The 20,822-nt window shown below is 42.8% G+C and overlaps 1 protein-coding gene across 5 annotated transcripts in view; it reads left to right on the forward strand.

Moving 5' to 3' along the window:
* Window positions 1-20,822, forward strand: part of LOC134347456 (L-asparaginase 1-like) — a 124,527-nt gene that overhangs the window by 20,735 nt on the left and 82,970 nt on the right. For all 5 annotated transcript variants that reach the window (XM_063049782.1, XM_063049778.1, XM_063049781.1 and 2 more), the window contains exons 5-7: window positions 375-470; window positions 16,781-16,907; window positions 19,782-19,891. In XM_063049782.1, the coding sequence (XP_062905852.1) occupies window positions 375-470; window positions 16,781-16,907; window positions 19,782-19,891 (333 nt within the window). The remainder of the gene's footprint in view (window positions 1-374; window positions 471-16,780; window positions 16,908-19,781; window positions 19,892-20,822) is intronic.

The raw sequence follows: 20,822 nt of genomic DNA on the forward strand, positions 1-20,822 counted from the left end.
ACATGGGTAGAAAGGATTCAGAGAGCTCTGGACCAAATGTGGGTAGATGGGACTAGCTCGCTGGGTGAATCAGCATGCATTAGTTGGGCTGAAAGGCCTGTGTCAAGATGGTCAAATTATTTTGAATATCCATGGGTTAGTTGAGAATCTTCAACTTTGTTTATTAAGGTGCTCCTTGTTTGAGATACCTGGCTTCATTATTGAGTGGTTTCTCAACTGTTGACAATCTTCAATCCTATTTGTCATGCTTGCCACACACAAAGCTACTTCTGTCCCAAGCAATTATTGGAAAGCAATTTAGTATTTCATGAAAAAATAAGGAAACCAATGTTCACTTGCAAATTCAATCTGTACATGTTTAATTTATGAAACAGATACCACTCTTTCACTGCAGAAATGATGCAGTTGGCCACATCCTCGGATCTCTGTTGATCGCAGGCTACCTGTCCCATGTTGCCAGTATCCAGCAGGTAAGTTGAAATATAATGTTGGTTGGCGAAGAGTCTTGCACTCTAAACTCTTATATCATCACCCCTGATGTTTGTTTATTTCATTTCTTTATTGATTGATGTATTGATTGATTGAGATACAGCACAGAGCTGGCCATTTTGGCACCTCAAACTGCCACCCAGTAACCTCTGATTTAACCCTGGCCTAACCATGGGACAATTTACAATGACCAATTAACTTACCAACCAGTAGTGGGAGGAAACTGGAGCACCTGGAGTCACAGGGAAAACTTAACTCCTTACAGGTAGTGGTGGGAATTGATCCCAGGTTTCCAGTGCTGGAAAGCATTGTGCTAACCACTACACTACCATGCCACCCTGGGGTTCTTCTTTATCCTATCTGAAAGACCGCTATCAAATCTCCCTTTGTATCTTTTGTTCTTTAGAAAACAATCCCAGGTTCTCCATTTTTATCAACTTGAAGGAAGAGTTCTCAGGGAGCACACCTCCATTGTGTTTGATGGCTTGTGTCTGCAACAATAAAACCCCTTGATTCCAATGTTCAACTGTGAAGAATTCTGACACAGATACTGGGCAAGGGGACAGGGAGCAGAGAGTGGAGAGGGGACATCACAAAACTCTTTACTCAGTCTGAAACAAGCTGTCTGAAAGAGCAGTGGAAAGTAGATGTAATAGTCATAGGAAAGTACAGTGCAGAAATAGGCCTTTAAGCCGATCTAGTCCATGGAAAAAACTATTTGAACCTGCTTTCTCTCATGAACCTGCATCAGAACAATACCAGTCCTTACTCCTACCATCCACATACCTATTCAAATTTCACTTAAATGTTGAAATTGAGTTCGCATGCACCACTTGTGCTAGCAGCTCATTCCACACTCTCATAACCGAGTGAAGTTTCCCCACACGTTCCCCTTAAATGTTTCACCTTTCACCCTTAAGCCATAACCTGCAATTATAGTCCCACCCAATCTCATTGAAAAAAGCCTGCTTGCATTTATCCTATCTATACCCCTCATAATTTTATATACCTCTATCAAGTTTCCTCTCAATCTTCTACATCCTAGGGAATACAGTCCTAACCTCATCAATGGAAACTTTTAAAAAGGATTTGAATTGAACCAGTATCCAATGTGGAAAAAATTGTAGGGACACTAAGAAATAATAGTCAACACTTTCAAGGAACTAGCAGAGTATATGGACAGAATGGCCTCATCCTTCATCCATTGCCCATTCTCCTGTCCTACCAGATTCCTCCTTCTTCAGCCCTGTTCGCCTATCACATCCTAGCTTCTCACTTCATCCCCCTTCCCCCACCAACCTGTATTCCCCTCACCCAGCTTCACCCATCACCTTCCTTTCCAGTCATCATGAAGGGTCTCAGACTGAAACACCATGTCAGGTTCTGTCAGGTTTCAGCAGGACTCAAGTGCAGACCAATGAATACTATTTAATACTATTTCACCAGGATTATTAGGGAGCACAAAAGCAACAGTCTTTCAAAAACAGAAGGCAGGCACGAATCCAAAATGGCAGGCAGAGGTCTTACCAGGAAAGGCAGTCAGGCAAGGCCAGGCAATCCCGAGCACACAGGCAAAAATCAGGTCCAAGAGCAGGCAAAGTCCAAAATACAGAGTCAGGCAAAATCAGTTGGCAGAAGTCACAATGGCAGGCTGGAACAACACAGGTCAGAACTGCCTGTCTGTCTGTATCTTGTTTTACGGCGGTTGGCATCCAGCTTAATGGTGCATTACCGCCACCCTCTGCTCCAGAATGTGCACTAGACGTACATTCTAAATGCACACACACACACACACACACACACACCCCCCTACACTTCACCCTCCCATCTTTGACCATCCTAGTATCCTATTCCTGTTTATTCGTCATATTCTATAAAAAAACCCCTGTACTCCTTAAAAACGCTAAAAATACCCGGACTTGTGCTCTCTCACCCATGCCCAGCAACTCTTTTAATATGAATTCCTGCATCCCCAACTCCCTTAATTTATTTCTCATCATCTCTCTCTGTATCCAATACTTCCTGCAACACAAAACTACATGTTCTACAGACTCCTCTTCCTGACATTCCTCACACAATCCTGTCTGGTGTTTCCCTATCATTTTCAATGTTTTGTTTAATGCACAATGCCCCAGCCTTAACCTAGTCCACACAATTTCCTCTCTTCTGTTTCCATTACCTACCCTAGTAACTGCAACACTCTTTTGTATTTGATATAAACGCCTCCCTTTCCCCTCCCTGTCCCATCTTTCTTACCACATTCGGTTGACTTTTTCCCAGATTACACACTTAACCTCTGCTTTACTGATACTAATGTGCATTTCCACATTTTCTTTCTTTAACGCCCTCTTTGCCAACTCATCCACCCTCTCATTCCCCTTCACCCCTACATGTGCTGGAACCCATAGAAATTTTACCTGACCTCCCTGATTTGCAATTCTTGTAACTAACTGAAGGACTTCATAAAGTACATCTTGCCGACTGTTTGTGTGAAAAGACCTTAAACTTGCTAGAACTGAGGATGAATCTGAACATATCAATGCTTTGGCTTGTCTGGCTTTCTGCACCCATTGCAACGCAACCAACACTGCCAGCATCTCCACTGTAAACACCCCTAACTTATTAGATGTTCTTCTGCTGATTCCAATTTCTTTTGCTGGTATTACCACCCCAAACCCTGTCACTCCTGTTTCAGGTTCCTTCGCACCATCCGTATAAATGTGAGTATAATCACTATACTTTTCCATCACATGACAGTTAAATGCATTTACCAAATCTGTTTTACATCTTTCTTTCCTTTTTACCTCTAACAAATGCCAGTCTATGTCAGGCCATACAAGCTTCCATGGAGCTACAACCGGATAAACTACTGAAGGACTTATCCTCAGACCAAATACTCCACATTCTTTCGCGATATCATTCCCTACCCGACTAAAGGTATCCCTCTGAAACCTCCCATTTTCCCAGCACTCCTGCAACACTCCTTTAGTAGGGTGAGAATCATTGTGCCCCTGCAAGCTAGCCCAGTAGTTTGCCATCAGTTGCATCCTTCTTAGTTCCAAAGGCATTATTCCCATTTCTACCTGTAGGGCTGACACTGGTGACGTTTTAAAAGCCCCACTGCACACTCTCAAGGCCTGAGCCTGAATCACATCCAGTTTCCTTATAAGAGACCTAGCTGCTGATCCATATACTATATTTCCATAATCTAATACAGATCTCACTAAAGCCACATACATTCTCTTCAAAGCTGAACAACTTGCTCCCCATTCCCTACCAGTCAAACATCTCATCACATTTATTACTTTTTTACATTTCTCAACTTTCCTGATATGGTCTGCCCATGTTAATCGTGAATCAAATATAACTCCCAGAAATTTAAATGATGCAACCCTTTCTAATTCAACCCCATACATTCTTAACTTCTTCCCTACCTCAACCCTTACCCTGGTAAAAAAAAAAGTTTGAATTTTATCTACTGAAAATCTACATCCCCAATCATAACCCCACTCCACCACTTCATCAATTGCTTATTGTAGTTTCCTGATTATATGGTCCATGTTCCTGCCTCTTTTCCACAAGGCCCCATCATCTGCAAACAGTGACCTACCTATATCCACTGGTACCTTTGTGAAGACATCATTGATCATAATGATGAAAAGTAACACACTACCTTGAGGTGTGCCATTTTCCACTATGTACTGTTTTGATAATTCTGATCCAATCCGATCTTGAATTTTTCTACCAAACAAAAAATTTTTAATCCAATTAAAAACTCTCCCACCAACCCCCATCTTGTGCAGTTTAATTAATAATCCTTCCTTCCACATCATATCATAGGCTTTTTCAATGTCAAAGAACACTGCCACTACTGACTCTCTATTTGCCTGGGCCTTCCTCATTTCAGTCTCTAACACAATCACTGAGTCCATGGAATTCCTTCCCTTTCTAAAACCACTCTGATAACTTGCCAGCATTCCCCTTTTCTCAAGCTCATATGATAACCTTTCTGTTATCATCCTTTCCATTATCTTACATATACTTGATGTTAATGCAATTGGTCTGTAGCTAGTGGGTTTTGACAGATCCTTGCCAGGCTTCCTTATTGGAATTACTACTGCTTCTTTCCATGCACTTGGTAATCTTCCCTCCTCCCACACTCTGTTATAAAAATGCAGCAACTTCAAGAGCGCTCCTTCTCCTAGATTTTTTAGCATCACAGAGCACATCAGATCTTTCCCTGGGGAGGTTGGTCTCGATCTCTATTGCTCTCACCATTTCTGCTAATGTAAGTAGATCATCAATTATATCATCTGTTCCTTCCCTCCTGCTCAACACACCTGGGTGTTGGCTCATTATTCTTTCCCTTCTTCTCCTCCCTTCTTCAGACAAATTTTCTGAACTGTGTATCAGTACAAATGACTTGGCCATGACCAGCCTTATCCCTACTGGAGACTGCAGTTTCCTCCTCAGATATCATTACTGGATATTCCCATTCCCTTCTATCTCCTCCCATCCTCAATCATTCCCCATATCTCTCCCACAGGTGTTGTTCTTCCTACCTTGTCGCAAAAACTCCTCCAACTTGCCCTTTTAGCTTGACGCATAGTTCTTCTCACCACTGCCTGTGCTTTCTTATATTGAACCAAATGTTGCATATTATGGGTTCTTTTAACTAGCCTGAATGCTCTATTTTTTTTTTAAAAACAGCCTGACAACATTCCTCTGTCCACCATGGTACCAGTTTTCTATTCATCCTATTTTTACTCCTGGGTATAGATCCTTCTACTGCCATGATAATTGCTGAAGTCACCTGACTGTTTAATTCATCTACATTTCCAGAAATATCAATCTTTGTCAACCCTTCTTCACTCAACTTCTGGAACTTACCCCAATCAGCTTTTTCAAACACCCACTTTGGGATTCCACCACCTGGTCTTACTTCAACTCTTTCACCCACTGAACACAAAACTGGGTAGTGATCACTGCCTACTGTTGAAGCAGTCCAAACTCCCCAGTTACTAATGCCAGCCAAGGTATTAGACACTAACGTAATATCTAACACTGACTCAGTTCCTGTTGTTATATCTATCCTTGTGCCACTACCATCATTCATACACACCAAATCACTTTCTTCCATCAAATCTTCAATTACCTTTCCATTTGGATCTGTAATCTGATCCCCCCATATTGTGCTATGAGCATTGAAATCTGCACACCACACTACTTTGTCTGTTTTGTCCTTGTATCTTTAATAGGCTGTCCAAATCCAACCTTTTACATGGATTGTAGTAGTTAATTATAACCACTCCCTCCCCTCTCTCCCACACTTCCACTACTATGTATTCCTGATCATCTCCTTTTTCCAGTACCCTATATGGTATGCCTTGCTTGATTAACATAGCATAACCCCCTCCTCCCCCTAGATTTCTATCTTTCCTTGTCATTGTATACCCATATACCACAAAGTCTAAAGTTGGTTTCAACCAAGTTTCCTGAATACACACTACATCCAGTTTTACAACCATTTCTTTAATAAAGTGCTTGAATTCCTGGCTATTGGCCAGTAAGCTCCTTGCATTCCATTGTAAAAGAATCACCATTAGTATTAACCAACACATGACACTTCCTGACTTGACTGATTACTGAGGTTCTCCCTCACTTCCTCCCATGTCAGTCCTACTAATCCTAAATGGTTTACTGCTGCTTTTAACCATCAGCTGAATTTTGTCACTTTTTGACTTTACCTCAGCCGTACTATTACTCACTCCTGCAATGAATGTTACTAGAGCCTTTTTGTCTACATAAATCCTGTCATTTGTTCTTTGTTGCATCTCTCGTATCCCTATTGCTCCCTGTTCATTAGGAGCATTATTTTGTTCTCTTGACATTCTTACAGCTTCTGCATAAGTGATCTTTCTTTTCACTTATTTCTTGAATTATAGTCTCCAGTCTCACAACCTCACACCCACTATATGCAACATTATGAGCTCCTCCACAATTGCAGCATTTTGGTTGAACTCCTGTTCTGCACTTTCCATATTCATGATCACCCCCACATCTAGCACATCTCCTCTGCCTTTTACAGTTTTTAGCCACGTGTCCAAACCTTTGACAATTATAGCACCTCAATGGCTTTGGCACATACACTCTTACTGGGTAACTCATGAAACCCAGGAACACCTTCCTTGGCACTCTTTCTTCTTCAAATTCAATCAATACAGATTCACTTTCCTTTTTCACTCCCTCCTTTGTTGTTTTCAGTCTTTGAACATTCATTACTTTCCCTCTTTTGATATTCCTCTATCTCCTCCATATTTATACTCATTGGTATCCCCATGATCACTCCTTTACAACCACTGTTTTGTGCTCCTACCCTCCCAGTGTATTCCACCTTGCATTTTCCTATCTCTTTTAGCTTGAGTGCTTTCTCAAGTTGTTCCTCATTCACACATCTTACCAATAAGTTGCCATCATTAAGGACTTTCACAAATACTATTTCCCCTATCTTATTTGTCAGAGTTGTTGTTAGCACAAACAGGTTAATTTTCTTGATATGTCCCTGAGCCTTCTCATTAAACCTAATTATGACAACACCTCCTCTCTGAGCTTGTTCATCTTCCTCACTTTCAGAGCTTTCTCAACTATCATTTCTTATTCTTTTATTCCCTTTGTCTTGGTTTTTATTCATCTGACCCCTCACTACCTCCTCATTCCCTTTATTTCTCCCTTCACAATAATCCACCTCTCCCCAGTTGCCTACCTCTGGTCCCAAGTCTCTATCCCTCTCCTTCTCCACTTTCTTTCCCTCAATCCCACCTCTTGTCCGCCATTACCGGACCCACACGATCCCCTCCCAGCAATTTCCATTCCTTCCCCACTCTCTTTCCCTCAACAGGTTCCGAACCATATTCACGCATCAAGCAAAACACAGCCAGCTTCCAGTCGAGCCAACTCAGCCACTCCCTTTTCAGACACCAGAAGCCAAATGGTAAGGTCAGAACTGCAATGAACTGGCAGAGAATGCTAGTCAAGGCGGGGTTTAAATGGACAGGGTAATGAGTGAAAATTAGAAACAGGTGGGTGCAAATGAGGAGACAAACAGGTAATTGGAGGAAGTCCAAAAAAGGAAAGGGGTTGGGCCAGAACCTACATGGGCAGGTGAAAGAAAACAGAAATTAAAGACTGTTGTGATCCAGAGCTACCAGCAGAGGCCCTTCGATGCAGTGTTCAGGCCAGATCCTTAACACATCAGCAGTTGATTCCTTTCCATGGATGCTGCCTGACCTGCTGAAATCCTTCAGCGTTTTGTGTGTGTTACTCCAGTTAGAATGGCATCCCTTGGGCCCTATAATTCTATGGTTAATCATTATCAATGTTTGTTTAGTACACTGAGTGTAGAGCAGTTCAGCAGAGGAATAGGCCACTTGTCCTGTCATGTCTGTGGTGACCGCATGACAGCTTGAATTAATCTCTGGTTAGATTACACTTTGTGTTGTGTTCGGTTCAGTTCACATCATTATCGGAAAGATGAGGGAGCTTTAGAGTGGGTGCAGAGGAGGTTTACTAGGGCGGTACCGGGATTAGAAAGCATGTCTTAAGAGGATAGACTGAGTGATTTAGGGCTTTTCTCTTTGGAGTGAAGGAAGGTGAGAGGTGACTTAACAGAGGTGTCATCATTATCATTATCATCATTATATGGAGTGTTGTGTGATGTAGGCGATCATGGTCTATCCGTGACCATGATTGTTCTTGGCAAATTTTCCGACAGAAATGGTTTCCCATTGTCTTCTTCTGGGCAGTGTCTTTACAAGATGGGTGACCCCAGACATTGCCAATACTCTTCAGAAATTTTCTGCCTGGCGTTAGTGGTCGCATAACCAGGACTTATGATGCGCACCAGCTGCTCATACAACCATCCATCACCTGCTCCTATGACTTCACGTGACACTGAACGGGGAGTTAAGCAGGTGCTACACCTTGCCCAAGGGTGACCTGCAGGCTAGTGGAGGGAAGGAGTGCCTTACACCTCCTTTGGTAGAGACGTATCTCCATCCCACCACCCAAGTTAGAGGTGTCCAAAATTATAAGAAACATGATGGACTGGGCAGCCAGAAACCTTTTCTCAGGGTGGAAATGGGTATTAGATGGGACCATAACATTAAGGCGATTGGAGAGAAGAATAGGGGAAGTTGTCCAAAGTAGGATTCTTTTACACAGAGAGTATTGAGTGCGGGGAACACACTGCTGGGGGAAGTGATACAGGCAGTTACATTATAGATATTTAAAAGACTCTTGGACACATGAATGATAGGAAAATTGAGGGCTATGTCTGAGGGATGGGTTAGAATGATCTTGGAGTAGGTTAACAGGTTGGTATAACAATATCGAATGAGGGGCCTGCACTGTGCTGTAACATTCTGTGGTCTCATCCCATCTGCTTTATTCTGTTAAATAGTGAGGCCATTTGGCCTGTCAGATCCATACTGGCTTGCAGTGGAACAATTCTATAGTTCCATTCCCCCGCTGAATTCCCTGTGTCCCTATTCTGTCTCAAATGTCCACTAACTCCCCTTTGATTCCTTTGCCAGCTGCCTATGCTACCAAAAATCTAAAGCAGCTAATTAAACTACAACACACCCAAAAAGGATTGAACACTGCTGCATGGAGTTGTGAGGCAACAGCTCCAACTTGGTGATCGTACGGAGGTACAGTGAAGAGCATGCTAAATGGTTGCATCACCATCTAGTATGGAGGGGTCACTGAACAGCATTGGGAAAAAGCTACAGGAAGTTGCAAACTCAACCAGCTCCATCATGGGCATGAGCAACCCCAGCATAACCATATAACCATATAACAATTACAGCACAGAAACAGGCCATCTCGGCCCTTCTAGTCCGTGCCGAACTCTTACCCTATCCTAGTCCCACTGACCTGCACTCAGCCCATAACCCTCCATTCCTTTCCTGTCTATATATCTATCCAATTTAACTTTAAACGACAACATAGAACCTGCCTCAACCACTTCTGCTGGAAGTTCATTCCACACAGCTACCACTCTCTGAGTAAAGAAGTTCCCCCTCATGTTACCCCTAAACTTTTGTCCTCTAACTCTCAACCCATGTCCTCTTGTTTGATTCTTCCCCACTCTCTATGGAAAAAGTCTAACCAGAGGTTAGAAACTGCATTTTAGGAACTTAGGAACTGCATCTCGATGCACCTGGCGCAGATGTGGATGTCCGGGAGGCTGGGAGGCTCCACTACCTCCCACATCTGGCACTGAGAACAACAAGCTGCCCTCACACTCATACTTCCCCATCTCTTCAAATAACAGTGAAAAAAAAAGAATAACCAAACCCTCTTTGCCTCGCCCATTTCCGCCTAAGCCCGTTTAGCCAAAGCCCTTAAGCCTTCACTCTGCTCTCGGTTCACTCCGCAGCCCGCAAACTCCGTTGCCCGCTATATAAGGTTGTGTTCCTTTTAAATTTCCCTTGTTTCACTCCCCGATGTCACACGCCTGCGCAGTCCTGCCTCTCTCGACGCCGATGAAAAAAAACCGAAAAATCCAAAAAAGGCTTCCTTCACACTCCCGCTCCAAATCTCAGTCTTCTTTCTCCCAATTAAAATGGAGAACATCTTCATAAGGTGATGCCTCTATCTTTAAGGACCCCCATCACTCTGGATTTTTTTCTTATTAATGCTACCAGAGAAGACGTACAGAAACTTCTTGAAGACACACACTCAACATTTTAGAAACAGCTTCTTCCCCTCCTCCATCATAGTTCTGAAAAGACAACGAGCCCATGAACACAACTCCAGAATTTTGCTTTTGCTCTCTCTGTTTGCACTAATTTAATTTGCTGTTTATGTCAAAAGTGACAAGTATCAGATAATGTACCGCTATTACATCTCAGGGCATTCCAGAATAAAGAGTTCAATTCTAGCATTGACTGTAAGGAGTTTGTACGACTTCTCCATGAACCATGTGGGTTTCCTCCCAAAAGATCTACAGCAGATGCAATTTCACTGGCTCTCCACTTATATTTGGTCACCTGGACAATAGTAATATCAATGTTAAACTGCTGTTTATTGATTTAAACTCAGAATTCAACATGATCATAGCCTCAGTTATAATCAACAAGCTTCAAAACAAGCAAGATAAATTTTGCAGACGCTGGAAATCCAAGCAACAAATATAGAATTCCAGAGGAACTCAGCAGGCCAGGTAGCATCTACGGAAAAAAGTACAGTCGATGTTTTGGGCTGAAATGTCGACTGCACTTTTTCCATGGCTGCTGCCAGGCCTGCTGATTTCCTCCAGCATTTTGTGTGTGTTGTTCAAAACTTGGGCCTCTCTACCTTCTTCTGCAACTAGATCCTTGACTTCCTCACTGGGAGACCACGTTCTGAGCAGACTGGAAAGAACGCCTCCTCCTCGCTGACAATCAACACACCTCAAGGATGTGTGCTTAGCCCATTACCCTACTCTCTCCATCCACAACTGTGTGGCTAGGCACAGCTCAAGTGCCATCCATGAATTCGCTAATGCCAGAACTTCAGGAGCGAGATAGACCAGCTGGTTGAGTGATGTCACAACAACCTTGCACTCAACATCAGTAAGACCAAGAAATTGATTATAGACTTCAAGAAGGGAAAGTCAAGGGGACACACCAGTCCTCATCGAGCAGTTTCAGGGTGAGCGGTTTCAAGTTCCTGGGTATCAACATATGTGAAGATCTATCCTGGGCCCAAAATATTGATGCAATTACAAAGAAGGCATGACAGTGACTATATTTCATTAGGAGTTTGAGGAGACTCAGTATGTGACCAAATATACTCACAAATTTCTACAGATGCACCGTCATCGAGGACATTTTTAAAAATTGATGTTTCAAAAAGGCGGCATCCATCATTAAGAACCCCCATGTCGTACCCTATCCTCATTGCTATCATCATGGACAATGTACTCAATGAAGCCACTCAATGTGTTAGGAACAGTTTCTTCCCCTCCACCATCAGATTTCTGAATGGACAATGAATCCATTAGTACTACCTCCGTGTATTTTTCTCTCTTTTTGCACTTCTTATTTAATGGATGGTGGGGTGGGGTTTCATCTCTACCGAAGAGGGTGTAAGACACTCCTTCCCTCCACTAGCCAGCAGGTTACTCTTGGGCAAGGTGTAGCACCTGCTTAGCACCCCCAATCCCCTGGATCAGGATCACATGAAGCCATGGGAGTAGGTGTTGGATGGGCATACAGTTTAATACATGGCTAGGGAATTGGTGGAGGAGGGAGGGCATAAGATTTTTGGATTATTATGCTCTATTCCAGGGAAGGTGGGACAGATGGGATGGTTTGCACCTGGACTGGATGAGGACAAATATCCCAGTGGGAAGGTTTCTTAATGATGCAGGAAGGGGTTTAAACTAGAGTTGCAGGGGGATGGGAATCAGAGTGCCAGAACAGTTAGTGGAGAGATTGTGGAGACAGATATTGATAAGGCCTCAGGCAAAGTAAGGAATTAAAGGGTTGAGCATTGTGCGACTAGTGTCCAGAGCTGTGTATATTTCAATGCAAGAAGTATCATAGGAAAGGTGGATGGTAGTGCTGAAGATGAGGTAGCTGTTTACAAACGGAGGCAATGTGTAGTGAGGAGCGGCTGTTCATAGGCCAAAATTGCAGTCAACAGGATGAGTTTCAAGTAAAAGGCAGACGAAATTGAAAAGGGTGAATACAGGACTGAAGATGTTATATTTGAATACGTGCAGTATATGGAATAAGGGTAAATGAACTTGCGGCACAGTTGCGGATTGGCATGTTTGATGTTGTAGGCATCACAGAGTCATGGGTGAAAGAAGATTATAACTGGGAGCTTAATGTCCAATGATACACGTTGTATTGAAAGGACAGACAGGAAGGCAGAGGGGGTGGTGCTGCTCTGTTGGTAGAAAATGAAATCAGTTCATTAGAAAGGGGTGACATAGGTTCAGAAAGTGTTGAATTGTTGTGGATAGAGCTAAGAAACAGAACTGCAAAGGTAAAAAGACCCTGATGGGAGCTGTATACAGACTCCCAAACAGTAGTAAGGATGTGGCCTACAAATTACAACAGGAGATAAAAATGCATACCAAAAAGGCAATGTTACAATAGTCATGGAGGACTTCAATATGTAGGTTGATTGGGAAAGATCAGATTGGTGCTGGATTACAGGAGGAGGATATTTCTAGAGTGCCGATGAGATGGCTTTTTAGAGCAGTTCATGGTTGATTCCACTATGGGATCAGTTATTGTGGATTGGATGTTCTGCAATGATCCAGAATTGATTAGAGAGCTTAAGGTAAAAGAACTTTGGGGGCAAGTTATCATAATATGATCAAATTCACCATGAAATTTGAGAAGGAGAAGCTAATGTCAGATGTATCAATATTATGAATCTAGAAGATTATAAGGCTAGCGGGAAGGAGTTTAAGAATGAAATTAGGAGAGCCAGAAGGGGCCATGAGTAGGCCTTGGTGGACAGGATTAAGGAAAACCCAAGGCATTCTACAAGTATGTGAAGAGCAAGAGGATAAGACGTGAGAGAATAGGACCAATCAAGTGTGACAATGGAAAAGTGTGTATGGAATCGGGGGAAATAGTGGAGGTACTTAATGAATACTTTGCTTCAGTATTCACGACGGAAAAAGATCTTGGTGATTGTAGGGATGACTTGCAGTGGACCAAAAAGCTTGAGCATGTAGATATTAAGAAACGGGATGTGCTGGAGCTTTTGGAAAGGATCAAGTTGGATAAGTTACCAGGACCGGACGGGATGTACCTCAGGCTACTGTGGGAAGCAAGGAAGCAGATTGTTGAGCCTCTGGCAATGATCTTTGCATCATCAATGAGGACAGGAGAGACTCTGGAGGATTGGAGGGTTGCGGATGTTGTTCCCTTATTCAAGAAAGGGAGTAGAGATAGCCCAGGAAATTATGGGTCAATGAGTCTTACTTCAGTGGTTGGTATGTTGATGGAGAAGATCCTGAGAGGCAGGATTTATGAATATTTGGAGAGGCATAATATGATTAGGAATAGTCAGCATGGTTTTGTCAAAGGCAGGTCATGCCTTACGAGCCTGATTGAATTTTTTGAGGATGTGACTAAACACATTGATGAAGGTAGAGCTGTAGATGTAGTGTATATGGATTTTAGCAAGGCATTTGATAAGGTACCCCATGCAAGGCTTATTGAGAAAGTAAGGAGGCATGGGATCCAAGGGGACATTGCTTTGTGGATCCACAACTGGCTTGCCCATAGAAGGCAAAGAGTGGTTGTAGTCTGGTCATATTCTGGATGGAGGCCAGAGACCAGTGGATTGCCTCAGGGATCTGTTCTGGGACCCCTACTGTCTGTGATTTTCATAAATGACCTGGATGAGGAAGTGGAGGGATGGGTTAGTAAATTTGCTGATGACATAAAGGTTGGGGGTGCTGTGGATAGTGTGGAGGGCTGTCAGAGGCTAAAACGGGACATTGATAGGGTGCAAAGCTGGGCTGAGAAGTGGCAGATGGAGTTTAACCCAGGTAAGTGTGAGGTGGTTCATTTTGGTAGGTCAAATATGACGGAAATATATAGCATTAATCGTAAGACTCTTGGCAGTGTGGAGGATTAGAGGGATCTTGGGGTCCGAATCCATAGGACACTCAAAGCTGCTACTCAGGTTGCTACTGTGGTTAAGAGGGCATACGGTGCATTGGCCTTCATCAACCGTGGGATTGAGTTTAAGAGCCAAGAGGTAATGTTGCAGCTATATAATACCCTGGTCAGACCCCACTTGGAATACTGTGTTTAATTTTGGTTGCCTCACTATAGGAAGGATGTGGAAACCATAGAAAGGGTGCAGAGGAGATTTACAAGGATGTTTCCTGGATTGGGGAGTATGCCTTATGAGAATAGGTTGAGTGAACTCAGCCTTTTCTCCTTGGAACAACGGAGGATGAGAGGTGATTTGATAGAGGTGTACAAGATAATGAGAGGCATTGATCATGTGGATAGTCAGAGGCTTTTTCCCAGGGCTGAAATGGCTAGCACAAGAGGGCATAGTTTTAAGGTGCTTCGAAGTAGGTACAAAGGAGATGTCAGAGGTAAGTTTTTTTCACAGAGAGTGGTGAGTGCTTGGAATGGGCTGCTGGCAATGGTGGTGGAGTCGGATACGATAGGGTCTTTTAAGAGACTCTTGGATAGGTACATGGAGCTTAGAAAAGTAGAGGGCTATGGGTTACCCTAGGTAATTTCTAAGGTAAGGACATGTTCGGCACAGCTTTGTGGGCTGAAGGGCCTTTATAGTGCCGTAGTTTTTCTATGTTTCTATGTTTCTAAGACTGGGAAATTGGAAATATTACTCCAAGAATGGAGAGAGACAGAAGAAAGGAAACTATAGGGCAGTCTGACCTCAGTGGCTGGGAAGATGTTGGAGACGATTATTAAGAATGAGCTCTCAGGGTACTTGGAGGCACATAATAAAATAGACCATAGTCAGGAATGTTTCCTCAAGGGAAAATCATGTCTGAAAAATCTGTTGGAATTATTTGAAGAAATAACAAGCAGGATAGACGAAGGAGAATTCAATGATCTTGTGTTCTTGGACTTTCAGAAGGACTTTGACAAGGTGCCACACATGAGGCTGCTTTATCAACTACGCGCCCAGGATATTACAGGAAAGATTCTAGCAGGGATTAAGCAGTAGTTGATTGGCTGGAGGCAAAGTGTGGGAATAAAGGGAACCTTTTCTGAATGGCTGCCAGTGACTATTGATGTTCCACAGGGGTCTGTGTTGGGACAGATTCCTTTCATGTTATATGTCAGTGATCTTTATGATGAAATTGATGGATTTGTTGCAAAGTTTTCAGGCAATATGAAGATAGGTGGAGTGGCAGGTGGCTTTGAGGAAGTAGTGAAGCTATAGAAGGGCTTTGACAAATTAGAAGATTGAGCAAAGAAATAACAGATGGAATACAGTGTTGGGAAGTGTATGGCCATGCACTTTGGTAGAAGAAATGAGTGGGTTGACTATTTTCCAGATGGAGAGAAAATGCAAAAATCTGAGGTGCATAGGGATTTGGGAGTCTGTGTGCAGGATTCCCTAAAGGTTAATTTAAAGGTTGAGTCTGTGGTGAGGAAGGCATTATGCGATGTGAGCACTCATTTCAATAGGACTAGAATATTTATCAAGGATATAATGTTGAGACTGTGTAAAGCATTGGTGAGTCCTCTCTTGGAGTATTGTGACCAATTTTGGGCCCCTTATCTTAGAAAGGTGGTGCTGAATCTGGAAAGGGTTCAAAGGAGGTTCACGAAAATTATTTCAGGATGGAATAGTTTGTCATATGAAGAGCGTTTGGTGGCTCTGGACCTGTACTCACTAGAACTCAGAAGAATGATGGGTAACCTCATTGAAACCTATCGAATGGTGAAACACCTTGATAGAGTCAATGTGGAGAGGATGTTTCCTCTGGTGGGAGAGTCTAAGATCAGAGAACACCGTGTCAGAATATAAAGGCATCCTTTTAGAATGGAACTCAGGAGGAATTTCTTCAGCCAGAGAGTGGTGAATCTGTGGAATTCTTTGCTACAGGTAGCTGTGGAGGCCAAGTCTTTTTGTATATTTAAGACAGAAGTGGATAGGTTCTTAACTGGTCAGGGCATGAAGGGATATGGGGAGAAGGCAGGAGATTTGGGTGAGAAGGAAAATGATGAAATGCTGGAACAGACTTGATGGGCCAAATTACCTAATTCTGCTCCTATAGCTTATGGTCATATGACCATACTGGTTATGTGACCACTAATGCCAGCAGACAATCGCTGAAGAGTATTAATAATGGCTGGGCCACCCATCTCGTATAGACAGTCCAGGAGAAGGAAATAGCAAACCACTACCGTAGAAATATTTGCCAGGAACAATCATGGTTAAGACCATGATCACTCACATCATACAACATGGCACATAGTGATGATGATTTTAATTTACCTTTTTTAGCTATATCCATTATTGTAATTTATAGTTTTTTTAATGTATTTTACTATAATGCTGATGTAAGACAACAAATTTCACAACCTATCCCAGTGATATTGCACCTGATTCTGATTCTGCACTGTATCTCTAAATAAATTAAAAAATAAATAATCTTGAATCTTGATTGGTGAAGATTCTTGAAATTAGTTCACAAGTATTTTCTGGTAAGATTGTCTGTGTGGTAAGAGAAAATTATCTCCTGAAATGTGATGGCTTCCTGTTACACTTTGACTTGCAGGTTTGCGTGTTTTTCAACTCTGAGCTCTTCCAGGGAAACCGTGTAGTTAAACAGAGTTCTGAAGATATGGATGCTTTTGGCTCACCCAATAACCTCCCTCTGTTGGAACTGAATGTGCAGGTGAAAGGTAAGTCACGTGAGCAGGCACCCAACCTCCCTTGGGCCAGTAATCTTAAACACGAGAGATTGTGCAGATTCTGGAAATCCAGAGCAAAACACACAAATTGCTGAGGGAACTCAGGAGGTCAGGCAGCATCTACGGAGAGGAATAAAAAGTGGAGACTCTTCAACACACACAAAATACCAAGATCCTCCAGCACCTGGAGGCAACTCTGTAAGATCCGGTCATCAACTCGAGCTCCAACTCATTCATCGACGTCCTTCACGGGATAAGGACATCTCTGGCAGGGTCAGAATTTATTTCCCACTATTACTTGTCTGCAAGCTGCTCACACTGTTATTGAAAGATATACTTAGACTAGAAAGCGTGCGGAAAAAATTGACAAAAATTTTGCCAAGATAAGAGGGCCCAAGGTGTACGGAAAGGTTGTCCACGCTAAGTCTTTATTCCTTGGAACAGAGGAGAATGCGGAGAAACCTTATATAAATGTTTAAAATTATGGGAGGCAGAGATCAGCTGGATGGTGGCAGTCTTTTCCCCAGGGTAGGGGAGTCCAAAACCAGAGGGCAAAGGTTTAGGGTGAAAGGGGAAGAATTAAAAGGATCCTGGAGGGTAAGTTTTTCACACAGAGGGTGGTAAGTAAGTGGAATGAGCTGCCAGAGGAAGTGGTTGAGGCAGGTACAGTAGTATCAGTTAAGCAGTACTTGGATAGGTGCATGGAGTGGAAGGGGGTCAGAGAGATCAGAACAATGAGTCCTGATGAGTTTTGGGGGGGCACGGCATAGGATCAAAACAAGCTGCAGAAAGCCGTAAGCTCAGTCAACTCTATCATGGCCACTAGTCTCCCCAGCATCTAGGACATCTTCAAAGAGTGATCCCTCAAAAAGGTGGCATGCATCATTAAGGACTCCCATCTCCCAGGACTTCCCCTCTTCTCATTGTTACAATTAGGGAGGAGGCACTGAAGACTTAGGATGCACACTCAATGACCCAGGAGCAGCTTTTTCTGCTCTTCCATCAGATTTCTTAATTGACATTGAATCCAAGAGCAAAACCTTACTACTTTTTTCTGATTTTGCACTACTTATTTAATTTAAAAATTTAAATATATATCTATATATTTGCTATAATTTACAATCGTTACTACTATCTATTGTAATTTACCACAGCTGTATAACAAGAAATGTCACAACACATGACATTGACCTTAAACCTGATTCTGATGAAGGGTCTTAAATCGAAGCATCAATTGTTTATTCCTCTCCATAGATACAGATTCATCTACTGGGATCCACCAGCATTTTATACATGTTACTAGGGGTTAGAGCAGGGTTTTCCAAACTTTTTTATAGCATGGACTAATGCCATGAAGCAAGGGGTCCATGGTCCCCAGGTTGGAAACCTTCTGGGTTAGAGGGGTATGTGTTGAATAAATGAAATTGGGACTATCTGTGTAGGCCCTGTGTTGGCATGGACTGTTTGGGCCGAATGGCCTGTATTTGTGCTGTATTGCTCTATGACTCTATAACAGTTTGGCTTGCCTGACCTTTTCCGAGGGCAGTTGAAACTTGACCATACTGTTATGGGTCTGGAGTTACGTGGAGTTGGTGGCCACTTTATTAGGTACACTGGCACACCTGCTCATTAATGCAAATATCTAATTGGCAAACTATGTTCCAGCAACTCAATGCATGAAAGTCAAGGGGTTCAGTTGTTGTTCCCTCAGAATGAAGGACCGACACTTTGTTTCTCATCTGGGTAGCCTCCAACCTGATGGCATGAATATCTATTTCTCCAGTAAAATAAATTCTCCTCCCCTCTTCTTCTATTCCCTATCCTGGCCTCTTACCTCTTCTCTACCTGCCTATAACCTTCCCCTGGTGTCTCTCTTTCTTCCCTTCTTCCTCTGGACCACTCTCTATCAGATTCCTTCAATTCTAGTCATTTACCTTTCACCTGGTTTCACCTATCACCTTCTAGCTACCCTCCTTCCCCTCCCCCCACCTTCTTATTCCAACATTCTCCCCTTCCTTTCCAGCCCTGAGAAAGGGACACAGCCCGAAATATTGGCTGGTTGTTTGTTTCCATAGATGCTGCCTGACCTGCTGAGTTCCTCCATCATGATGTGTGTCTTGCTCCAGATTTCCAGCATCTACAGAATTCCTTGTCTTTGAGATTTACCTTTCCCTAGATTGGAGCGTATGTCTTATGAGGGTAGGTTGAGCGAGGTAGGGCTTTTATCTTTTGAGCGAAGGAGGATGGGAGGTGGCATAATGGATGCACATAGACTGATAAGAGGAATAGATGGACTGGACAGTCAGAGACATTTTCTTAGGATGGAAGTGGCTAATGTGAGAAGGCATGATTTTAAGGTGATTTGAGGAAAATAGGGGGCCTGTCAAAGGCAAGTATTTTTTTTCATAGGGAATAGTGACTGTGTGGAATACCCTTCCAGGGAAGGTGGTAGAGGGAGATCCATTAGGGACAGTTAACAGACTTTTTGGTACATGCATGATAGAAATCTGAAGGGCTGTGTGAGAGGGAAGGGTTAGATTGATATTGGAGGAGGTTGAGAGTTTGGAGCATTATTGTGCAGCCTCTACTGTACTGTTCAATGTTCACATACGTTCATTCCCAGAAATGGCAGATCTGCTTTCCTCTTTCTTCTTATAGTAATTGTTCTTCCTAATCCACCTTAAGTGCTTTTTGATGCCATATGTTACCATTCTGTGATGGGCAGTTAACATATTGAGTGTTTTTTGTGCATTTTCCAACTTGCAGACAAAATCGGCTTTTCGGACGTCTTAAATGACGAAACATCCAAGGATGGTCTGTAATTAACACTTTTCTTTCTTTTATTTCTCCAAATGCATACTTTAGTAAACAAGGATACGAAGAAGGCAAATGAGGGTGACTTGCAGATTTTCACCTTGAATCGCACACCGGACGTAGGAATTCTCCAGCTCTTTCCTGGAATTAATGAAAGATATGTAAGTGTATCTCAGTGATTTTCAGCACGTATGCCGTAAAAGCAGCAAATGTTGGAAACACTCAGCAGGTCAGGCAGCACCTACGGAGAGACATTTTCCCAGACTGGTAATCCCCTTTAATCCATCCCGCTCTATTGAGTCTAATGCTGTAGAAAGCTGGAACATTGAGCTGCCAGTCCTGCCTGTACTGCAACCAAGTCTCACTAATGGCTACAGTGTCATAATTGCACATGCTGATTCATGCCCTGAACTCATCCACCTTTCCTGCAATACTTCTTGCATTGAAATATACACAACTCAGAACATTAACCCACCATGATCAATCTTTCAATTCCTGATTTTTATATGTGGGCTTAAAAACATCTTTCCCCACGACCACTCCACTATCTGCTCTGACATTTTGCTTCATATTCCCCTGCAACTCTAGTTTAAACTCCTCGCCTTGCAGAACCAGCAAACCTTCCCACAAGAATATTAGTCCCCCTCCAGTTCAGGTGCAAACTGTCCCTACTGTACAGCTTCCTCTTTCACTGGAAGAGAGCCCAGTGGTCAAACTATATGAAGCCCTCTCTCCTGCATCATCTCCTTAGCCAGCTGTTGAACTGCATGATCTGCCTATTTCTGGCCTCACTTGTACGTGGCACAGGTAGCAATCTTGAAATCACAACACTGGACTTAGCGCCTAACTCCCTGAACTCACTATGCAGGAACTTGGCACCTCTCCTACCCATGTCATTGGTACCACCGGCTGCTTACTTAAAAAAGCTGTGGACTTGACCCTGGCACCTAGGAGGCAACATACAGTACTGCAGAAAATTTTTAGGCACATATATAGCTAAGGAGCCTAAGACTTTTGGATAGTACTGTAGTAATTGTATGTATTACACTGTACTGCTGCTGCAGCAAAGAAAACACACTTCATGACATACGT

The sequence above is a fragment of the Mobula hypostoma genome, chromosome 6 (genome assembly GCF_963921235.1).
Source record: "Mobula hypostoma chromosome 6, sMobHyp1.1, whole genome shotgun sequence".
Lineage (NCBI taxonomy): Eukaryota > Metazoa > Chordata > Chondrichthyes > Myliobatiformes > Myliobatidae > Mobula > Mobula hypostoma.